This window comes from Oculina patagonica, chromosome 12, assembly GCF_052425735.1.
Source record: "Oculina patagonica isolate OP01 chromosome 12, crgOcupat, whole genome shotgun sequence".
Classification (NCBI taxonomy): Eukaryota; Metazoa; Cnidaria; class Anthozoa; order Scleractinia; family Oculinidae; genus Oculina; species Oculina patagonica.
In genome coordinates, this window is record NC_135769.1 from 7,212,557 (window position 1) to 7,232,589 (window position 20,033).

Genomic DNA, 20,033 nt, shown 5'->3' on the forward strand with positions numbered 1-20,033 from the left:
AGAAAATTTCAAACCCAAAAAAATCCTTCGATCATCCCTGTCATTGACAAGCCAGAGTACCCCCCCCCCCCCCTGGGATAGATACCCCATTTGGGTCCCTTGTTGATTGTATGTATTTGTCTGTGCACACAGGAATCAGTGTCCATAATTGACAGATTTGACGTCTAGTGGCCAAGATGTCACTATTATTTATAAACTGATACACTATAAACAGTTGAGGTTGAGGAAACATATCGTTATTTCATTCCCAAAAGAATTTTGTGGAAATCTCTTGCTGTTTCTGCGTAGCAATCACTTTTCTCCACCAGCCATTGAATCTCACTTGCCACTATGTTTTTCACTTCACTCAGTCATCTCTGCATCACGCATCGCTCAAGAGCTCTGAGCACGTTTGGCTGCCCTTCCTTTTTAGTGCCCTGCGCAGACGGACTATACCAGCGGTTTAGACTGTCTGCGACGCAGCTAGGTTAATTACATTGAAATCATTATTGAATTTGATCTACCAAATGTAAGGTGTGTTGCAAATATCCTTTGTGCAGTTTTGTCTGATTGCAAACAGTCCCTCAAGGGCTTAAAACAAAGACAAAGACCAGTTCATCTATCCCAAGTCATGACATTTGCTTACAGGAATGGTTGCACTGTAGTGGATCAATTTCTGCCAAGTGTATTATTCTAAATCCATGTGATTACAAACCAGTATTCATTTCCTGTCAGAGTGCAAGAAGTTGAAATTTCTACAAAACCATGCCCCAGAATTTCCGGTCATCTTCATCCCACCATACTGCATTTAGTCTAGTTGGAAACAATGTCTCACGAGAATTCAAACGGTTTTTAAAAAGGGTAAATTCCTTAATTTCCTCTCTTTTGTCACACTCAGAATATAATTCAAAAATTCTGATGCCCATGCCATGTCCTCTTCTAATCTTTTTGCAGTGTAGAAACTGAAAAACTGCTTTTAATTGTCCCCTACTGTTAACTTGTATAGCAAGCACAGGGCATCCTGAACTTCCAAGGCAGGTAGTTAAATCATACTGTATGTCATACCCCTCAGTCCCGCCCACAGTGTCGGCAGAACACATTCGCTCCACTTCTTCTTCTCCTGCTATGCCAAAACTTATTCTCTTGTTACTGCCATGTGGATGGCTGATGGCAAGAAGGGGAAGGACTTTTGTGAAAGTAATGGTTGGTCTATTTTTTAAATCATTCTCAAGAAATTCATTCAAATAAAACGAAGCCTGTCTCAATTTTTTGATAAAACTTTCATCCGTTCCAACATCAAACTTTAGAATGGAAAAGTCCATTTTCTCACTTGAAGCCCGTGTTCCAGCAGGTACTCGTGGTGACCAAGTAATCACCTTCGTCACTGACTTGGTGACAACCTCAGATGGCGGGGCACCCTGTGTCTTATTCCCCGCAGCCGCATTGTAAAAAAAATTGATTGTTGCACCTTCTGCCTCTGTATCATTGGCAATCACATGGTTATTTGTCAAAATGACAAAATCATCTTGTTCATTTGTCCGTCCGCCCGTCCCCACCCGAGGTGAATAGGTGGTACCTGACAAATTGATCCTTACAACTACGCCAGTTCCTGTTCCGTTCACGCGGCTGTCGGTTTTTTTTCGTTGCACACGCACCACTCCATCTATCCTTCTTACGATATCCTTGGTAACAATATCCAGCTCCTGCTGGAAAAAACTCTCAGCTTTTGCCATTCGATCATTGCATTTTTTACGACAGACTTCTATGTATTGTTTATACATATCCAATAGGTAGTCTTTGGGAATTACTGCCGTCAAAAGACGATATTGTGGCGACTCTTCTGAAGAAACTCCTTCATACATACCTATCGTTAGTTCATGCTCTTTTTGCAGAAGTTGAAACATTATGTCACGATATAATACGCCGTTTTTAAACATCTCTTTGATCTTTTTTTTGATACACACTTCGACATCTGGGTCACTTGTTTCCAAGTAACCTGTGTGGTAAACATCCTCCAGCTCCTCTTCATTTTGTCCTGTCCTTTTGTGCTCTTTGTTACATTTCGTAACACTATCCTCCCATGCTTCCTCTACTTCTTCTTCATTAAACGAGCAAGAGGCCATGTACTAAAACATAAAAAGTCACTCAAACCACAAAGTGAAAGAGAAGTAGTACTGATAAAAGTTTTGTGTTTGTTAGGAGGTGAAAAGCTTGGTTACTCATTTTGGCTTACTCGGCCCATTCCCTAGCCTGATTCTCAGTGGGTGCTTTGAGTGTTGTGGAGTGGGGTGGGGGGGGGATGGGGTGGGGGACTCTAACTACAAATCCAGAGCTTTTAAGGACTGTGTATTTTGTGACACGCTATTTTCGTGCGCTTTGTATTTAATAATGATAAATGGTAAAGTTTGGTTGAGGAGCTTTGAGGGGACAACTTGTTTCAAAAATTTATCCGGAACAAGCTAGTGCCAGTCCCAAACTGTGCGTTCCCCAAAACTTGCCATTGGAGGAAATCAAAGGGCACTTAGAGCCAGCTCATTCTTCTGCCTTTTTCGGGGGGGGGGGGGGTAGGGTTTGGGAGTGGTGGTGGGTAATGAAAATGTACTGGTACAGTAAGTCAAGTACAGTCCCTTGTAAAGTCAAAATCCGATACGCATGTGAAAAGAAATGAAATCACAATTTCACATCTTCTTAAAATGGTGCAACGTGAATCAAGTTGCCCAGCTGTTTAGACCTAAGGGACCCTAAACGTATTTTCACGTATTTTAACACGCGCTGACACAAGCGATCAAGTCCATTGAGGCAGCCGGAAGTAATTTTACATGGCCCCATTCCCCGCTACGTAAATGTCCACAAGCAGTTATTTAAAAAAGAAATAGTATTTCGTTTCCGGATCGCGGAACGATAAGCAAAATAAAAATATAAATGATAAGAAGAGAAGATCCTAGGTCGAGAATCAGTATTACGCGGGGAGGAATTGCGAAACAGTGGAGTTTTTGCATGCATGCACATTCCTTTACCCTTCTGTGCCAGCAAACACACGAGACATCCGAAGACATCCAGTCTTGTTTGCTCTTCTTAGCGCTATTATTGATGGAAAATGTACAAAGTCAACAACAACATAGACAGAAAAGCTAGAATATTTACATAACAATTAAACACGGAAAGGGCTTTCACAATATTTTTCACCAATAAATCGCTTTAATCGATCTTAGAAGGAGCGCAGTCGTTTGGTATTTCTATTGTGTAATTAAACTGCAAAGCTTTTCGTCTTCTTGACAAATATAATTTCGTTATTTGAAGAACATGTTTTTACTGCTAAAACGTGTGGACATTGTGGTTACGAGCTTTCTTCTGGCTGGATAGTGTGTAAATAGTTCACATCTTCCACGAAGCTCAGATACACATGTGAAAACCTGTCAGCACGCATCTACCGGGCAGTGACAATCATTGTTCATGGATTGAGCAGCGAATGAAATTTGAGAGAAAGATGCGCACGAACACGTCGTGTTAAACGGATGACGTGAGTCACGGGAAATGAGATGACGTGACAGGAGACAAAAACGTGCTGCTCGGATATCGTGTTTTTATCAGTGAGCTTTATAAACGTTAATTAGAACACGTTATATGGCAAGCGTCACTCCATATTGAGATTTCTTCATGGAACTTATTTTTGACTTTTACTAACGGGAGAGGGGTAGTGTATTAAATTTACTTCCGGTTGCCTGGCGGGACTTCATTGCGTGTAACAGCGCACGTTAAAATGAACCTTGATTACGTGTCAGCACATGATAAAATGAACCCCCAGGTTGTCAACATTTCGACTTTTTGATACACGTTTCCCTTTTTAAAAGTTCCGAAATTGTGTTTTGATGTGAATTTATTTATTAAACTATAAAAGGATTTCGTTTCTTTTCACATTAGGGGGGAGGGGTAGCATGTAAAATTACTTCCGTTCTACAACTTCCGTCCACACATTTTTTGTCCACACATTTTTTGCCCACGCGCTGGACGACAACCGCTTCCGTCCACATCTGATCCACTATAATACTCATTCTTTTAGAAAGAGCTAAAAAATAGATATTTGATACTAATTTTGCCACGTGCGCAGATCGTGCATTTCTAAAAAGAGAGTTGACGTAATTTTATTTTTGGTTCATTGTGCACGAACAGAAATGCGTGCAGGGTCGCGTGCGGGTGAACATCAGCTGCGTCACGTCACCAGCTAAAACCAACTCTGCTTCAAACGTACCAAAAAATTCCATTGAATATTTTATTTTTTAGATCGCTCTTTATACTTTCTCTTGGACGTAGACAGATTGGGGTCAGGGTCGAAGACATGTTGAGGGGTCTTAGAAAAGAAAAAAATGAAAATTTACATTTGATAAATTTTTGTAATAACGACGCGTGCGGGTCGTGCATTACTACAATTAAGAGAGTTGACGTAGCTTTATCTTTGGTTCATTGTAGACAGTTCCGAAATTGTGATTTCATCTAAATTTATTTATTACCCTATACAAGGATTTCATTTCTTTTCACATTTGCATCTGAGCTTTATTGAAGTTATTTTTGACGTTACTAAGGGGGGAAGGGTAGCATGTAAAATTACTTCCGTTCTACAACTTCCGTCCACACAATTTTGGTACACGCACACGCGTGCAAAACAACTTCCGTCAACATCTGTATGACTCTAATACCTCATTCTTGAGAATGAGCTAAAAAGGTAGGAGTTCCGATACTTTTTTATGAATCTGAGATAACAGCCTTCTTTATAATGTGACCCATCCCATGCAATTACCGTTTTACACGAAAAATGAATCGATACTGAGGAAACACGATTTATTACATATTCATGTAAGCTTTGTTCTACGAAAATGAGCATAATATTTGCTAATTCTAAAATTGCTCTCAACCATGGTTGAGCTATAGAGCAATTGTAAATGACTGTCCTTATTTATATTTTCAATTTTATTAAATGCCTTTATTTGTCATACATTTAATTCATACTCTCATTACCCCTTAATGACCCAGGTTTCAACCTGTTGCCTTATTAATAATTCGTTTCTGATTTATAAATAAAAATGAAATAACAATGAGGAAAGCTTTTAAAAAAAAATGCTGAGAAGTTTTTTGAAAATTTTAAAATATTGTATTCATCCTTGTAATTCAAAAGGCTGACAAATAGATACCCATTTTGGTAACTTGTTGATTATCTTTCAGGTGTATGTATATGTCTATGCACACAGGTATCAGAGTCCATAATTGACAGATGTGTGTTCATTACTTTTGCCCCAATCTATTATTCACGAATAACGTCAAGTGGCCAAGACGTCACTGTTATTTATAAATTGCATAATAAAAATATAAGTCCTTGCTCTCACAGAACCATAATAATTATTGTTGATAACATAATGTACTGGTAATCAACCACATCATCTCCAAGAACTTGTGGAACCCTAAATAGGGTCAGATAAGCGTTTATTAATAGGATCTATATTCTCATCAGTGTCTAAATCCAGACGTGTATACTTTTCTTGATAAAGACACAGCCCTATAACACAAACTCCGAGTCCAGATACCGTCACCCAGTTCATCCATCTTACATCAGAATGCGGCAGCATAAAAGCGACGTAGAACAACAATAACACAACATTTCCTGCAGTGACTAATATACCACCAGCTATGCCTTCGCCAACTGGATAGACGCTTTCCATTGCAAGTTCAAAAAATAGTGGCAATGTGCCATTGTAGACCAAACCACCAAAGATGATGGAGCCGTAAAGAAGTGGTTTTGTTGATGGCAAGATGCCTGAACAAGAGAAACTGAAAACCAGTTGGGATATCGTGGACAGCGCCAAGAGTAGCACCAATAACTGTTTAGTTCTGTGTTTGACATAGTCGGCGCACCTAAAAATAATGAAATCAAGCATAAGTACAAACTAAGTTTCAATATATTCCAGTCCTAGGAATCAGAGTGGTCAAATGACTTATCAGTTTTGGAATGCAACTCTGGCTTCTGTAGAATGGAGCAACTAGAAGTATTACTTCCCCCCTTCAAAGCCAGGGCTTGAACCCAGACCTTTTGATCATCCTCACCAGCGACTAAATGCTGGTGTGTTACCCTGTGAGGAACTAGTATCCCATCCAGGGAAGAGTAGATACTCCTGGTCACTTTGAGCCACAAAACATTTATCTGAAACAGAAATTCAATGGTTCATAGGTTGACCTCTGGGACACAGGGGCGGAATACAGTTATGTCCCTTACACAAGCTAGTTAGGTATAAGTGGCACTACAGGGTATAGTTTGCGAGCCATTTTGGTCTGAAGTAGGACATCAATTTTGGGGTCAGTATACCTGCCAACTCTCACGCCTTGGGCGTGAGTCTCACGCCTACGAGTTGAAAACTTCGATCTCACGCCAACTGAACTCACGCTTACGAACCAATTTCTCACGCCTAGTCGAAAAATGTGAGTTATTACAACCAAAAATGACACATTTTCCAAAAATGTAATCTCAAACCAGTGTGAGAAAATAAAACTCCATGTAAAATGAGTAAATGGCGATACCTTTCCCGAAATGACAGAGTTTTGACGAAAAAAAGCATTGGGAATGAGGTCGTGTTTAGCAAAACACGTCCAGGTACTGGGATCGGTAGATGTTCGGAACGTATTCGGATGTCTTCGGAAAACTTCAGACATTGTCGTATCGTCTTTGGAAATCCTGGCACTTTTAAGATAAAAATCTCACGCCTTTGACCCAGAAAAAGTTGGCAGGTATAGGTCAGGTCTAAAATAGAGTATGAAACATCATATATTTTGGTCTGAAATACGGTAAGGGTCTCAGGAAGCATGCTGTACACCCCACACAAATTTTCGAAGAGTCCCCCCCCCCTACCCAGAACTGGACACAGTGACTAACTAGCCTGTGTACATCTGCACCTATGATGACCCCAGCCAGGGATCAATCATGAGTCCAGTGAATTAATCATAATTTAGGCCACCACAGCTGGGTAAGGAGACATCACACATTTAAAAAACTAGCCAGGTTCTAACTCCTGTCGGCCACTGGAATCTCAAAAAAATTACTTTTTAAATTACCTGGCTAATGCGATCCCAGAAACCACCCCAGCTAACGTAGCAGCACAGCCCAGCCATCCAGCAGTGTTAGCATCAATGTCAAACTTGGCCAGGAAAACATCCAGCATGGACAACCAGCCAAAATAAATGCCAAAAGTTAAACCAGTCATTGTTGCTAACACCAAGAACTGGCGATTCTTAATGACTCGTTTAACTGAAGCTTTGGTACTCAGTCCATGAGATGTTGAGGAGGTGAGACTTGGAGGAAGTGGTGGCCTTGAAGGAAAGTACAGAAGCACACACAAAAATACAACTGTGCATAATCCGAGTTCAAAGTATGTGTACTTTCTTAATTGGTGATCAGTTATTTTTGCTAGAGTTTCAATGCTATCAGGAATGGATGAATTGCTGACATTGGTCAATGGTACAGCCACATTGGGTACCATGGCAGGGCCGACAGCAAATGCAATGGCGATTCCAAAATATCCAGCTAATGTCCCAATGGCAGTGGCAGTGGTGCGTTCACTTGAAGGGAACCATGTCGCAGACACGAGGGGCGGTGCCCCGATGGCTACTGGTCCGCCAGCCATGACAAGGAACTGGCCCAAGTTGAGGAAAATTGTTCGCACTTTCTTATCATCGAATGGTATAACTTGAAGGCCCTTGCCAAGCACTGACAAAAAGGCTATTAGAAGCACAGATACCCTCAGACCTAATGGAGAAAGGTTACACCAGTGAGTAACTTTGTAGTAAAAGTGATTTTATTGCTAAAAAAAACCCGAGACAAAAGTAGTTGGGGAAAAATCGTTTTAAAATACCGTATTTATTCGATTAAGCGCCCAACCTCGAATAAGCGCCCACCCTGTAGGTAGGAAAAGTTAATAAGCGCCCAGCCTCGAATTAGCGCCCACCCCCCACCCCTCTAAAATGAGGGCACAAAAGGAATGTTGATTATTGTTGAAGTTGAAATTAAAATTGACTAAGTACTACTAAGAGACTATCCTGAAGACCTAGTTTTTCAATGAACACTTAAAATTCAGTTTTCGTACACCTTCACAGTTAGTTATTATACATTGTTTTCTTGTAAAATAAACATAATACTTTCTAAAAATGGTGAAAATTTAATAAGCGCCCAGACTCGAATAAATACGGTACCCCTTCCCACTCCACCCCATATTAATGTTGGACACTCACTTTACAATCTTATGCTGGTAAGTTTGCAAGAGGCTCGAACAAAATTGTTAACTTCTACCTCGGGGCATAGGTTCAATAAAATAACAATTTTCTTGAGCTTCATTTTAAATTTGTATTCAATTATTAATACATTGCTCATGGCCAGTAATTTTTTTATATACAGATTGATCAACAGTGATTCATATCCACTTCATACTCCATTCCGAGGGGGAATCCCCTCAGGGTGTCTTTCGGTCAGTCGTCACGCAACGCAACAACACTTTTCGCGGCAGCGAAGCAAAGGTGGCCTACGTCGCATACGTACTCTTACCCCGGCATTACGGTTAGGTTTCGTCTTCGGCGCAGGCTAAGCTATGGAAACCACCAGAAACCGAGACGTCCATACAAAATCAGCATTTCTATTTTGAGTTTAATTACGATTAATAAATCAGATAAACAAAGGACATGCCGCGCCAGTGCTTTTGTACTTTGGACCACTTTGAATCCCGGGATTTCGATTGCGAAATTTCATTTGATTTTTAAATCTAATCAAGAAATTGAAGCAAGAAAAACCCGTAGAATAGCAAATTTAGGTGTAAGGGTATAGCTATTGCTGCTGTTCCTGTTTGGATCGGTTGAATCAGATAGAGAAATAAAGAGAAAAATTCGGGATCAATGTGTTTTGACCTGACCTGCGTGCGTGTCGGATCGAGTGCAAGAAAACACAAACCTTTTGAATCCATCAACCAAGTCAGTGGAAATGAAGTCGCAAGAAGTCCGATCGCCGCCCATGAAGTAAGCAAGAGAATGTTAAAATCTGTCCACCCGTAAGCAATTTTGCTCGGCTCTTGGATCGGCCCCCATGTATTCCATGCCAGGTTGTAAACAAACGCCTCAGCCGTGAATACGAACAAGACATACCATCTTCGCTTGTAAACCTTACATTGTACTCTAGTTGTCGATACTGTTGTTGTGTTGGTAGAAGAAACTCCTAAATCGTTTCCTAAAAGTGGAGAATTTTCGTTTGATTCAACCATTCCCGCAAATCAGAGACGGCTCAAATGCCATCGAGAATCTGTATTTGCCGGTATTGTATTGCGCTGGTTATATTTGATTACGTCATACCTGTCGATTGCACAATCAAAACGTCACACAATACGCTTTCAAAGCTGTCACACAATACCACATTTTAAGCTGTCACACTAACGACGGAGCTCAAAATGGACGACCTCGCACGGTCCAACGGCTGGCAAGTCAACACGAGCATAAATCTTGTTGGTAAGATGCACATATTGTGTTACAAATATCGAACTTATAAAGGTTTGTATTGGAACACAGCGTTTCTTTTATCGTGTATAAATAAAAGCTTTTATTATTATTATTATTATTATTATTATTATTATTATTATTATTATTATTATTATTTTAGATAAATGTGAAGTGTCAGTCAGGGATAGGGTGTGTGGTAAACAGGTTATTTTTTTCTGGGTATATATGCTGCAGTTTTAACCAACTATGGGTCTTGGATATATTTTGGAGATTAACTTAAAAGATATGTCAAAATTAAATATTCCTTTCATTTGTCCTTTGTTCATGAAGAGCATATCATGTTCTATTTCTGTGGTGTTGTAATTTAATAAGGGTATGCATCATATATGGGTAATTTTTAACTGTCACAAGCTCAGGGAGAATATCACCCTTGGCTCTTCCAATAAAGAACCTCACTTTTCTCTATTTGCTTAGTTGATACCAAGGGACCTCAGGCAATAATCTCTTGTATATCGTGGGAGGCGCGGCGACTCAGATCGAGCAGACTCCCGATCGAGCGGTCCTGGTTTCGAGTACTTGCCAGGGTCCTTGTGTAGTGTTGTTGGGCAAGACACTTTACTCTCATAGTGCCTCTCTCCACCAGCGTCATGAATGCTGGGGGATACCCTGGGATGGACTAGCATCCCATTCAGGGGGGAATAGGAATATTCCTAGCCGCTTTATGCTACAGAATCCGGAATGAGCTCCGGCAAGTATGGACCACTTGGCTCAAGGCTTCCTTTTATATAAGAAGTAAATAGAAAATAATATGTCAGAGAAGAGTTTTTATACTTCCTCGTGTTTTATATGCTTGCAGCCCAACAAAGTCAATCCAGAAAAAATCCCGGGGGGGGGACTCGCATATGAAAGTGACGGGGATGCTCGTCGTCTCGCTTAGGGGTGTAAATTTCGGACTTTTGGTCTCGCTTAGGGTGTTCCGGGAAAAAATGCCCAAAACGCCAATATTTTTAGCCATAATGGTCTCGTTTAGGGTTACACACGAAGAAATATACAAATATAAACTCCATTCTTAGTTTTTTGGTATCTTTTAGGGGTCAAGAAAGGCTTAAGCCACACCCAGATTGGTCTCTTTTAGGGGTTCTTTTCAAAATTTCCGACGAGCATCCCCGTCCGTTTCATATGGGAGTCCCCCCCGGGGAAAAAATATTAGATACAGAAGCCTCACCCAGGAAGCTGGTACTCAGGTATATTGTGTTGTTCCAAAAGATATTCATACCGCTCCCATGGAAGGCTTTTTTGGTTAAATAATTAGCATTTATTAAAAGGATCTGTCATGTTTAATCAGTGTCTAAAATCAAGGCAAGTATTAATTAAGAACTTGTGGATGGCTAGGTATAAAGGGTCAGATAAGCGTTTATTGATGGGGTCTACATTTTCATCAGTGTCTAAATCAAGGCGTGTACGTATACTGTTCTTTATAACATAGTAACCCTATAGCACAAACTCCGAGAATCGCAACTGTCACCCAGTTCATCCATCTTACATCAGAATGTGGAAGCATAAAAGCAATGTAGAACAATAATAGCACCACATTTCCAGCTGCGATTAAAATGCCACCAGCTATGCCTTCGCCAACTGGATAGACGCTTTCCATTGCAAGTTCAAAAAACAGTGGCAAAGTGCCATTGTAGACGAAACCGCCAAAGATGATGGAGCTGTATAAAAGTGGTTTTGTGGATGGTAAGATTTCTGCACAGGATAAACTGAAAACCAGTTGGGATATTGTGGAGAGCGTCAAGAGTAGCACCAATAACTGTTTAGTTTTGTGTTTGACACAGTCTGCACACCTGTAAACAAAAGCTTAGCTGTCTGAGTATAATAACAATCATATTATAGTTGTGGGCCCCCTTTCTCCCTGGCTTTAATTTCTTAATTAAGCCTCAATTGTGCTTCGTACTTGGGCCATCAAAGCATGTTGTAGTTAGGACGACATAGTCGAGAATACCTTAAATAAATGCACACTGGTTTCATGTTGGAAATGACAAATCTCTTTTTGAGACTTAAGGAACCTAGCAAACAGCTTATCAGCAGTGCTCACAAGTGCATAAATCCTGTAGGAGGTATATTTTGCCAGTATACCCAACCACCTGTCCCCACCAAACACTCTGGTGAAGAGAAGGGTGGTGAAATTATGGTCCTTCGAAAAATATGTCTTGCAGTCTTTATGCAATGCTGCGCACCTGTCATTCTCAATTTGTTTTTGCAAGACTAGAAGCCTTGGGCTGGCAAAAAAGATATTTAAGTCTTGCTAAATGGCTGATTGAAACTGTAATGATGTACAGAAAAGTTGTTATTTAATTACCTGGCTAATGTGATCCCAGAAACCACTCCAGCTAATGTAGCGGCACAGCCCAGCCATCCAGCAGTGTTAGCATCTACATGAAACTTGGCCAGGAAAACATCCAGCATGGACAACCAGCCAAAATAAATGCCATAAGTTAAACCTGTCATTGCTGCCAACGGCAAGAGCTTGCAGTTTCTCATGGCTTGTTTGAGTGATGCACTGGTGCTCAGTGTATGTGTTGAGGAGGAGAGACTGGGAGGAAGAGGTGGCCTTGCAGGGAAATACATAAGCGCACACAAAAATACAACAACACATAATCCAAGTTCAAAATATGTGTACTGTATTAAATTATGATCGGCACGTTTTGAAATTGATAAATTGCTGCCATTGGTTGGCGCAACCTCGTTAGGTACCATGGCAGGTCCGACAGCAAACGCAATGGCGATTCCAAAATATCCAGCCAATGTCCCAATGGCAGTTGCCGTGGTGCGTTCATTAGGAGGGAACCATGTCGCAGACACCAGAGGCGGCCCCCCCATAGATACTGGTGCTCCAGACATGACAAAGAACTGGCCAATGTGGATGAAAATGGCTCGAACTTTCTTGTCATGAAATTGTATAACTTGAAGGGCCTTGCCAAGCACTGACAGGAAGGATATTAAAAGCACAGATACTCTCAGACCTAATGAAGAAAGGTGGCATTGGTAAGTTTACTTGTAAAATCCATTGATAATTCATGAGGGTGCAAACCAATCCCAGCACAGTATTCAGATTACATGTACACAGCTGTAAACCCCCATACAAATCAATCAATAGAATTAACTTTTGATACAAACTCCTGCTCAGCTGATTAGTATTCATTCACTTTTGATACGGATCTCTACTGATTCGCGTAACAATAATTTGCATTCAATTTATTGTTTTCATTTCACAAGTAGAATAAAATATTCGCGTCCGATCTGTATGGGCGTTTACAATGGCTAGCCTATCGGCTCGCCATTGTAACTGCCCATACAGATCTCCCGCTCATATTTTATCTACTACTTGTTGCAAAAGTGGTTATATGCAAGCACCTATCAGTATTAAGCTGGGCGGGGGGGGGGGGGGGCGTGGGAGGCAGGGCATAGGAAAGGCATTTTAAACTTTTCTGTTCGATTGCTACACCATGGGGCATTTGTATATGGTCGAATAAGAAACTCAACTTCAAAAAAATCTGTTCAGAAGTCCACTAAAATTGTCACAATTCCCCACCAGGGGAAGATGCTTACCTATCCCCCCCCCCCCCTGCAACTTAACAATAGGTGCATTATTTTTATTTTGTGAGTTTTTATTGTTCTGTCTCCATTTTAAATAATTTGCTGCTATGATGTTTATGGCTTCGGTTATTTTTATAGCAATTTGAAAAACAGTCAACTTCATGAGCAGTTATTAAACTCCATAGCGTGGGGGAGTCCCCTTAGGGCTTGACAAACTAAGCTCTTTTGATGTGGTCACGCAATGCTTACCCCGTGACGATCATGACTGGAGACCGTCAGAAACTAAAATGTCGTTTATTTACCCGTGTTCAGGATCTAATTATTGCAAACGAAAACCAAAACCCGTCATGCATTGTACGTGTAATTTAAAATTAAATCAACAGTATTTAAACTGAAACCAGTTTGCTGCTACGTATCATGCGACTTTAGAACGCCAATATTTAACCCAGAAAAAAATATAGATAAGAGAAGTAAGGAGGTATTAGCTCTTTCCTTCTCTGAAGCTTTCAATCAGGAGATGAGTGCGACCAGTGGAGAAAAAAAAAACCCAAGGGAATCTGTTGTGTACCGTCCCGACAAGGTCTTGTTGGTGATCGCTTGCCTTCACAGGTAATTTGCCTGACGAATCACACATTTGATTCTTGCGTTTGGTTCGGCACAGTTGTAGAATCATACGAATTATTCTTTATGATTCTCCACAATAGTAGAATATGTCATTGTATTCGGAAATAATTTTGTTGTGTGTAGAATCAAACACTAACGATCTAGTGTATTTCACAGGTCTGTGGAATCAAGCGGGAATCACACGTATTATTACTTATCATTCTCCGCAAAAGAAGAATACATCGCCATTGTATTCGGAAAATAAAAATTGTGTATCCTGTAAAATAGTTAAAATAAATCCAGTTGTATCCCGATAATTCAAACCTTCCGCTATCTCGAATCTTTTCAATTCCCCTCCAGGTCATTTTCCTACTACGTTTAACCATCGATAACTTTATCTTCCGTATACCGGTAATTCCAACCTTCTCGATTTCCTCTGCTTGAATTGTCTGTAGAATCAAGCGGGATGACAAAATCGACCAGCTGCAGTTTTACAGAGAATATATTTCGCCATCAAAACAATTAAAATATGTTACCCAAGAACGCATGGCTACAGAAGCGAGGCACTTACCACTTGACTGTGCGGCTACACAGTTGTTTGAGTCTTTATATAAACTACAGTAGCTACTAAACATGCAAACAGTAATGTAAATAAAGCGTGGAATACTTCACGAAACAGAGCGAAAGCTGCTGCATGCCTATACATTCTAATTTTTTTCAACCTACCGCATGCATTTGACTTTCCAATGAATTATATGCCTGATTCTTCAGGTGGTTTGTCAAATGAATATTTATTCCAATGCTTGATTCAACAGATGAATGTTTGATTCTATTAAAGGAAGACAATCCGCCCAATGCTGCTTGTCGGCAGCGTTTGCGCGATGAAAGTCAGCAGTGGAAAGCTCCTCTTATTACCATTCGCACTTTACCCCCATATATCAATAAAATAATCAGAACTCCTTCGCCAGTCCTTAGTCTGTTACCTTCACTGTCTACCTGCACTTTGTGTCCACAATACTTACATCAGGAAATTGAGCCAGCACTGCAGTAATCCGTAAAATGCGGTAATTTTCATTCGTGCCTCCGAGACCGGGAAATATTAAAATGCGATGGCTTCAACTAAATCAGTGACTTATTACACAGGTATGTAGAATCAAACAACAGGCTAAAATATCTCTATATAATACAATTATTCTTCGAGGCAATCCTTTGCAGAATCACACGATTTATTTCCTAAGTTTACAACCATGCGTAGAATTGTTTGGATTTGATTCAGCCAAATTGTGTACGCAATATCATTCACGCAACTGATAGAAGGGTACCTTTACGCACCTATTAATGCTCAGAGGAAATATCTCATTTGTTTATATGCACGCATGCTCAGTGATGACATGGACAGCATAGATGGTACCACAAGTGTTGCAGGTTTGTAGTCCTTATAACTCACCGGAACTTCACTGTTAACCATCGAAGATTAATGGATGTTCCAGACGAGTACACTACTCAGGAGACCTATGCCCACTGCTGCAGCTTATGCGGAAACAGTGGCTCGCTCAAAGCAGGGGTAACTTTTTACATAACATACTTACCTACTTTGTGACTGATAACTCAGCAAAAAAAGCCACAAAGTGTTTTTTTTTAATAAACATAAACTTATGATATTCTCCAAAATTTTAATGGCTATTTGGTTCTTCGAATTCACCGTATGATTCTACACGAGATTTCATGTTTTCCGCACATGATTCTTCACATTGTTTCTCGAAAACGTTTGATTCCTCGCATGAACAAAATAATAATTTCACGTGTGATTCCACAAATGAACATTTGATTCTTCGAATATGCCGCATTCAAGCGCTTGATTCTTCAGCTGATTTCTGTGAAATCATACGCGTTTGATTCAACAGTGGATATTGAAACAACTGTAGAATCAATTGTGGAATACATCGATTGATTCATCAGGCAAATTACCTGTGCTTCGCGGGCCGGCTAAAAAAACTCACCAACCTTTTGAATCCATTAGCCAGGTTAGTGGTAACGAAGACACGATGAATGAGATCGGAGTCCAAGATGTAAGTAAAAGAATATCAAAATCTGTCCATCCGAAAGCAAGTTTGGTCGGCTCTTGAATCGGCCCCCATGTGTTCCACGCCATATTGAAAATAAACGCCGAAGCCGTGAATACGGACAGAACATACCATCTCCGCTTGTAAACCTTACATTGTACTCTAGCTGGCGATGCTGTTGATTTTTTGGTAGAAGAGGATCCTTGATTGTGTTCCAAAAGGGAAGAATTTTCTTTTGATTCATCCATCTCCGTGTTTTAAACCGAGGGTTTCCTAGGCAGTGATCCGCATCCAGAAAAAATTTTACCTCACGTGATCTCATAGATCACGTGAGGTAATATATTCGCACTGTCACGCGATCTGGGCTCTTCAAAAAATTCTTTTCTCTACGAACGTCCTGATTTGACAGTCTTTCGGTTCCTGCAAACTGGAGAAGATCTCTTTTAGATATTGGAACTGCAGTCTATGTATTTTAGTTTTTGTTGTAAAGATCAGATCTTTTTTTGAGGCATAATTAGGCCCTCATCGATTGTGCTAGCATAATGTTTGGCATAATTTGGAAAAACGAGCAAAGTTTTTGCACTTTCTATAATAAAAGTGGCACTCACGGCTAGCATAATCGGCCATTTTTTGAATTTTTGTAGGGAACATTACCAGAGTAATGACATAATTGGTTTCTAAGATTGAATATTTTCAAATTCTATCCATGGTTCAGTCTGTTTTCATTCGTCTGAGGGAGGGGAGAGAAGGTTACCGCAACACTGCCTCGTTCGTCTTTTAAAGGACTGAACAAACCGGAAGTAAAGATTGTGTCGTCCCAATAGGCCATTCCAAGCCTCGGAGCCAAGTTAGGATATTAATATATCGGAATTGGCCTTTTGCTAGAGGTTGGAGTCTGAAGCAAACCAAACGCAAATGCAAGACCGGGGGATCTAACTGACTTGAAAAAAGTCCCATTTCATGATGAAACTAAAAAAAAATACTTTTTTAGAAAAAGTAGCATAATTTTCATATTCGTAATTGTCTCTTGTGCTAACTCGGAACCCGTTTGACAGGAAGTTTACTGGAACGGAACAAGGTTTTTGTATTATTATTATTTTCTTTTTTTTTCTTTTTATGTTGAAACTTCCTTATTTGTATTATCGCATTATTCGTAAATACAACGTGAAAACATTTTAAGGTAGCTTTTCATGCAGTTTTGCAACATTAACATTCATTTTGAACATCAACTGATCGATTCGGTTGCTTCATGCATGACTAGCTAGTTTTTTGCACATACCCTTTTTTTCTTGAACATGAAGTTATAAAATATTATTCGGTTTCGGTAATTTTAACTGTTAGAAGTAACACTCTGTCAGTTGGTGACACGAGAAGAAAGGAAGTCTTAAAAATTATATTGTAAGACAAGACAAAGAGTAAACAATAGAAACGTCTTTATTGTGCTAAAGTTAACATTTCCTAAAACTTAAAGACTTGCGGATTAAAAATACAATTCAAGGCAGGACGGCGGAGCCGGGGGGGTTCCCCCAATAAAAAAAAATGGGTCCCCCCCCCCCCCCCCCGGCCCCCCCCCCAGGCGCTACTTTCTCGAACTAAAATTAAACAGTAAATGTCATGTTCATGACAAAAAGCCCCAGGAGATAAATTATTGTAAATTATTTTTTAGCGGCGCAAAGTCAACTTACCAATTCTACGCCAATAGGTTTGTATCATACATCCTTAACTGCCAAAATCGACCTAGAAGATAGACAGAGAGAAAAACAATTTGACAGTTTTAATTTTTGTAACTGCATGGATAAGGTTCCCCAGTTAGGGTTCGGGCAAATTAAACTAATTACATCTTTACAGAGTATTTCAGTTGGCAATTGTTCATACAAGAAGATGGTTAAGAGGAAAAATACGATCTGACAAATTTATCATGAGATAGCTTCCTGAACGGTGTTTTGCGAAAGAGCACATTTTTAACGAGTATCCTACTGAAAAAACGCTTCTAAAACCTGTTTAACTTACATGAATTATTCTAAGACCAAGCTTACGTGCTTTAGTACTAAACAATGAAAACTCCCAGTTAAATTTTTATCTTTCATTACATTTGGATCTCAATTTACAATGGAAAACTTAACGGTGAAAGAAGATTACAGCAAGAGCATTCAAGCTCTGTTTTGTACAGCACGTTCGTCAGGAAAGCATTGGATTTTCTTCTCGGCTGTAAACGTCCTCTTCTCCATTACTGCAATACTAGGGAATGCGCTGATTCTAATTGCGTTGCACAAGGAGTCTTCTCTTCATCCGCCATCGAAACTTCTGTATCGCTGCCTCGCAATCACTGATCTTTTAATTGGCCTTATTACAGAACCGGTTTATGCTTACTTCTTCACAATCGAGGAAGCGAAACACTGGTTGAATGTTTGTTTTTACTCTGCAGCCGTGGTCACGGTCAGCTTTACAATTTTGACTTCAGTGTCTTTGGCAACAATGACCGCAATAAGTGTGGACAGACTTCTCGCTCTGTTGTTGGGGGTGAGATACAGACACATTGTAACTCTGAGGCGAGTCCGAGCGTTAGTTATCCTCTTTTGGATTCCCAGCATCACTTTTGCCTCAATGTCGTTTTGGAACTACATGGTCCCGAAAATTTATAACTACACAATAATATCACTTTGCCTTTTGGTCTCAGCCATTTGTTACTCGAAAATCTTTCTCTTTCTTCGACATCATCAAATTGAGGTTCAAAGTCATATTCAGCAAGAACAACCGACAACAGGGGGAATTACCATGAATTTGGCACGGTACAAAAAGACAGTTTCTGCTGCAGTTTGCGTTCTAGTGACATTGGTGGCCTGCTATCTGCCATATAGTATAGTTATAGCTATAATTACAAGTCAAGGTTCTTCTCCATTTCTTGATGTCTGTTGGGAATTAACATCAACTCTTATTTGTTTAAACTCGTCTTTAAACCCGGTTGTTTATTGCTGGAAGATCAAAGAAGTAAGGCAAGAAGTGAAAAACACAATCAAACAGCTTTTATGTTTGTCAAATTAGGTCGGGTTTTTTTTTTCATTTAACAAGCTAGTTGTAGTAAGTGTGGCTTAAAATGAGACGTTAGCTTTATTTCCGTAAGATTAGCTTCCTTGTTTTGAGTAAATAAAGACGGCTAGCTTTTTCTGTTAGGTACATGATTCTTTGAATCGTTTCAGTGCTACCGAGACTAAGAAAGCTCCTCTTCAAAGTGCGTTTGGTTTTTAGCATTAGTGACAAATTCGTATCTCAAAGAGCGATTAGTTTTGGGAAATGTTTTTCTTCACGAACTGCAGGAAAGGAAAATTTACATAGTCCACAGAATATGTTAACACAGAATAAATGTCGGTCTAAAAATTAGCTTAGATAATGAGTAAACAGACGTTATTTCTTTCAATAGAAGTAACAAATATGTTTCATAACATTTGACTACGAATAAAAAGCTAACTTGTTTAAACTAATGTAGTATTGTTTTATTTTCATACATTTTAAAATTATAACGTATATTTTTTTTGGTATAAACCTGCTATTGATAATTTCGGTTCAGTTGTTTGGCTGATAACCCAATTACAAATAATTGCCATTTATCATAATGGAGTATAAATAATGAATAATGGATTGAATCCATCAGATGTTTTCGCTCGCGCGCGATTGGGTAAAAAGCGTCACGTGACACAATGTCCCAACTATTAACAATTATTGGATGAGGTTGAGCATGATAGCGATAATTATCAAGGCCAAAGTTTCTGTTATCTGCTAAAGCCGAAGGCTGAGACGGATAACAGAAACTGAGGCCTTGATAATTATCGCTATCATGCGAAAACCGAATCTAATAATTGTTTTATTATGCACATTCCTGAGCTGCACTTGTAAAGACAAGAGCGCGCACAAAAAAATGATCAATATACAACAGTCAACTTGTAAGTAAACAACTTTATTGTTTATATACTTTTATAAGCTTGCAACCTTTCGTCACTTCTGCACGCATAAAACTATTGTCTCAGTGTAGGTATGACGTCACTTCTACATATGTTATAGTATATTTTTTTTCTAAAATCTAATGTCTGTAGGTACGACGTAAGAGAAACAGCAAGCAAGAATTAGCTGCGTGCTTATAGCCAATCAAAATCAAGCTGGTGACACCAATGTATAATAAACCAAACTGTTGGAATCGAATCCGGGGTTGAGTGTTAATCTTAACCGTAAAAACTTGGGTAGGGAAGGGGAAAAAGGGCGTTTATAACTACAATCAAT

General features: G+C 39.7%; 3 protein-coding genes across 3 annotated transcripts; 1 reads left to right on the top strand and 2 right to left on the bottom strand.

The window, feature by feature from the left end:
- Window positions 1–4,228: 4,228 nt before the first annotated feature.
- LOC144631310 (solute carrier family 49 member 4 homolog) lies at window positions 4,229–9,535 on the bottom strand. Its single transcript, XM_078489719.1, has 3 exons — window positions 8,957–9,535; window positions 7,075–7,765; window positions 4,229–5,883 (listed from the first exon to the last, which is right to left on the bottom strand). The coding sequence occupies exons 1-3, from the start codon at window positions 9,261–9,263 to the stop codon at window positions 5,433–5,435; spliced, it is 1,449 nt and encodes a 482-aa protein (XP_078345845.1). The 5' UTR covers window positions 9,264–9,535; the 3' UTR covers window positions 4,229–5,432.
- A 153-nt stretch (window positions 9,536–9,688) lies between these two features.
- Window positions 9,689–16,042, bottom strand: LOC144631315 (solute carrier family 49 member 4-like). Its single transcript, XM_078489723.1, has 3 exons — window positions 15,703–16,042; window positions 11,858–12,521; window positions 9,689–11,342 (listed from the first exon to the last, which is right to left on the bottom strand). Exons 1-3 carry the CDS (start codon window positions 16,007–16,009, stop codon window positions 10,946–10,948), a joined length of 1,368 nt encoding a protein of 455 aa, XP_078345849.1. The 5' UTR covers window positions 16,010–16,042; the 3' UTR covers window positions 9,689–10,945.
- Window positions 16,043–17,479: 1,437 nt separating this feature from the next.
- On the top strand, window positions 17,480–19,156 carry LOC144631318 (adenosine receptor A3-like). Its single transcript, XM_078489726.1, has one exon. It carries the CDS (start codon window positions 17,871–17,873, stop codon window positions 18,801–18,803), a length of 933 nt encoding a protein of 310 aa, XP_078345852.1. The 5' UTR covers window positions 17,480–17,870; the 3' UTR covers window positions 18,804–19,156.
- Window positions 19,157–20,033: the final 877 nt, after the last annotated feature.

Bases quoted from the DNA above. Each gene is read 5' to 3' on its own strand.
- LOC144631318 (XM_078489726.1), top strand. From the start codon at position 17,871: ATGGAAAACTTAACGGTGAAAGAAGATTACAGCAAGAGCATTCAAGCT.
- LOC144631315 (XM_078489723.1), bottom strand. From the start codon at position 16,009: ATGGATGAATCAAAAGAAAATTCTTCCCTTTTGGAACACAATCAAGGA. The intron at 12,522-15,702 runs GTTGGTGAGTTT...TTTCTTCATTAG, and splicing joins CTGGCTAATGGATTCAAAAG to GTCTGAGAGTATCTGTGCTT. The intron at 11,343-11,857 runs GTAATTAAATAA...TTTTGTTTACAG, and splicing joins TCTGGGATCACATTAGCCAG to GTGTGCAGACTGTGTCAAAC.
- LOC144631310 (XM_078489719.1), bottom strand. From the start codon at position 9,263: ATGGTTGAATCAAACGAAAATTCTCCACTTTTAGGAAACGATTTAGGA. The intron at 7,766-8,956 runs GTTTGTGTTTTC...TTTCTCCATTAG, and splicing joins TTGGTTGATGGATTCAAAAG to GTCTGAGGGTATCTGTGCTT. The intron at 5,884-7,074 runs GTAATTTAAAAA...CATTATTTTTAG, and splicing joins TCTGGGATCGCATTAGCCAG to GTGCGCCGACTATGTCAAAC.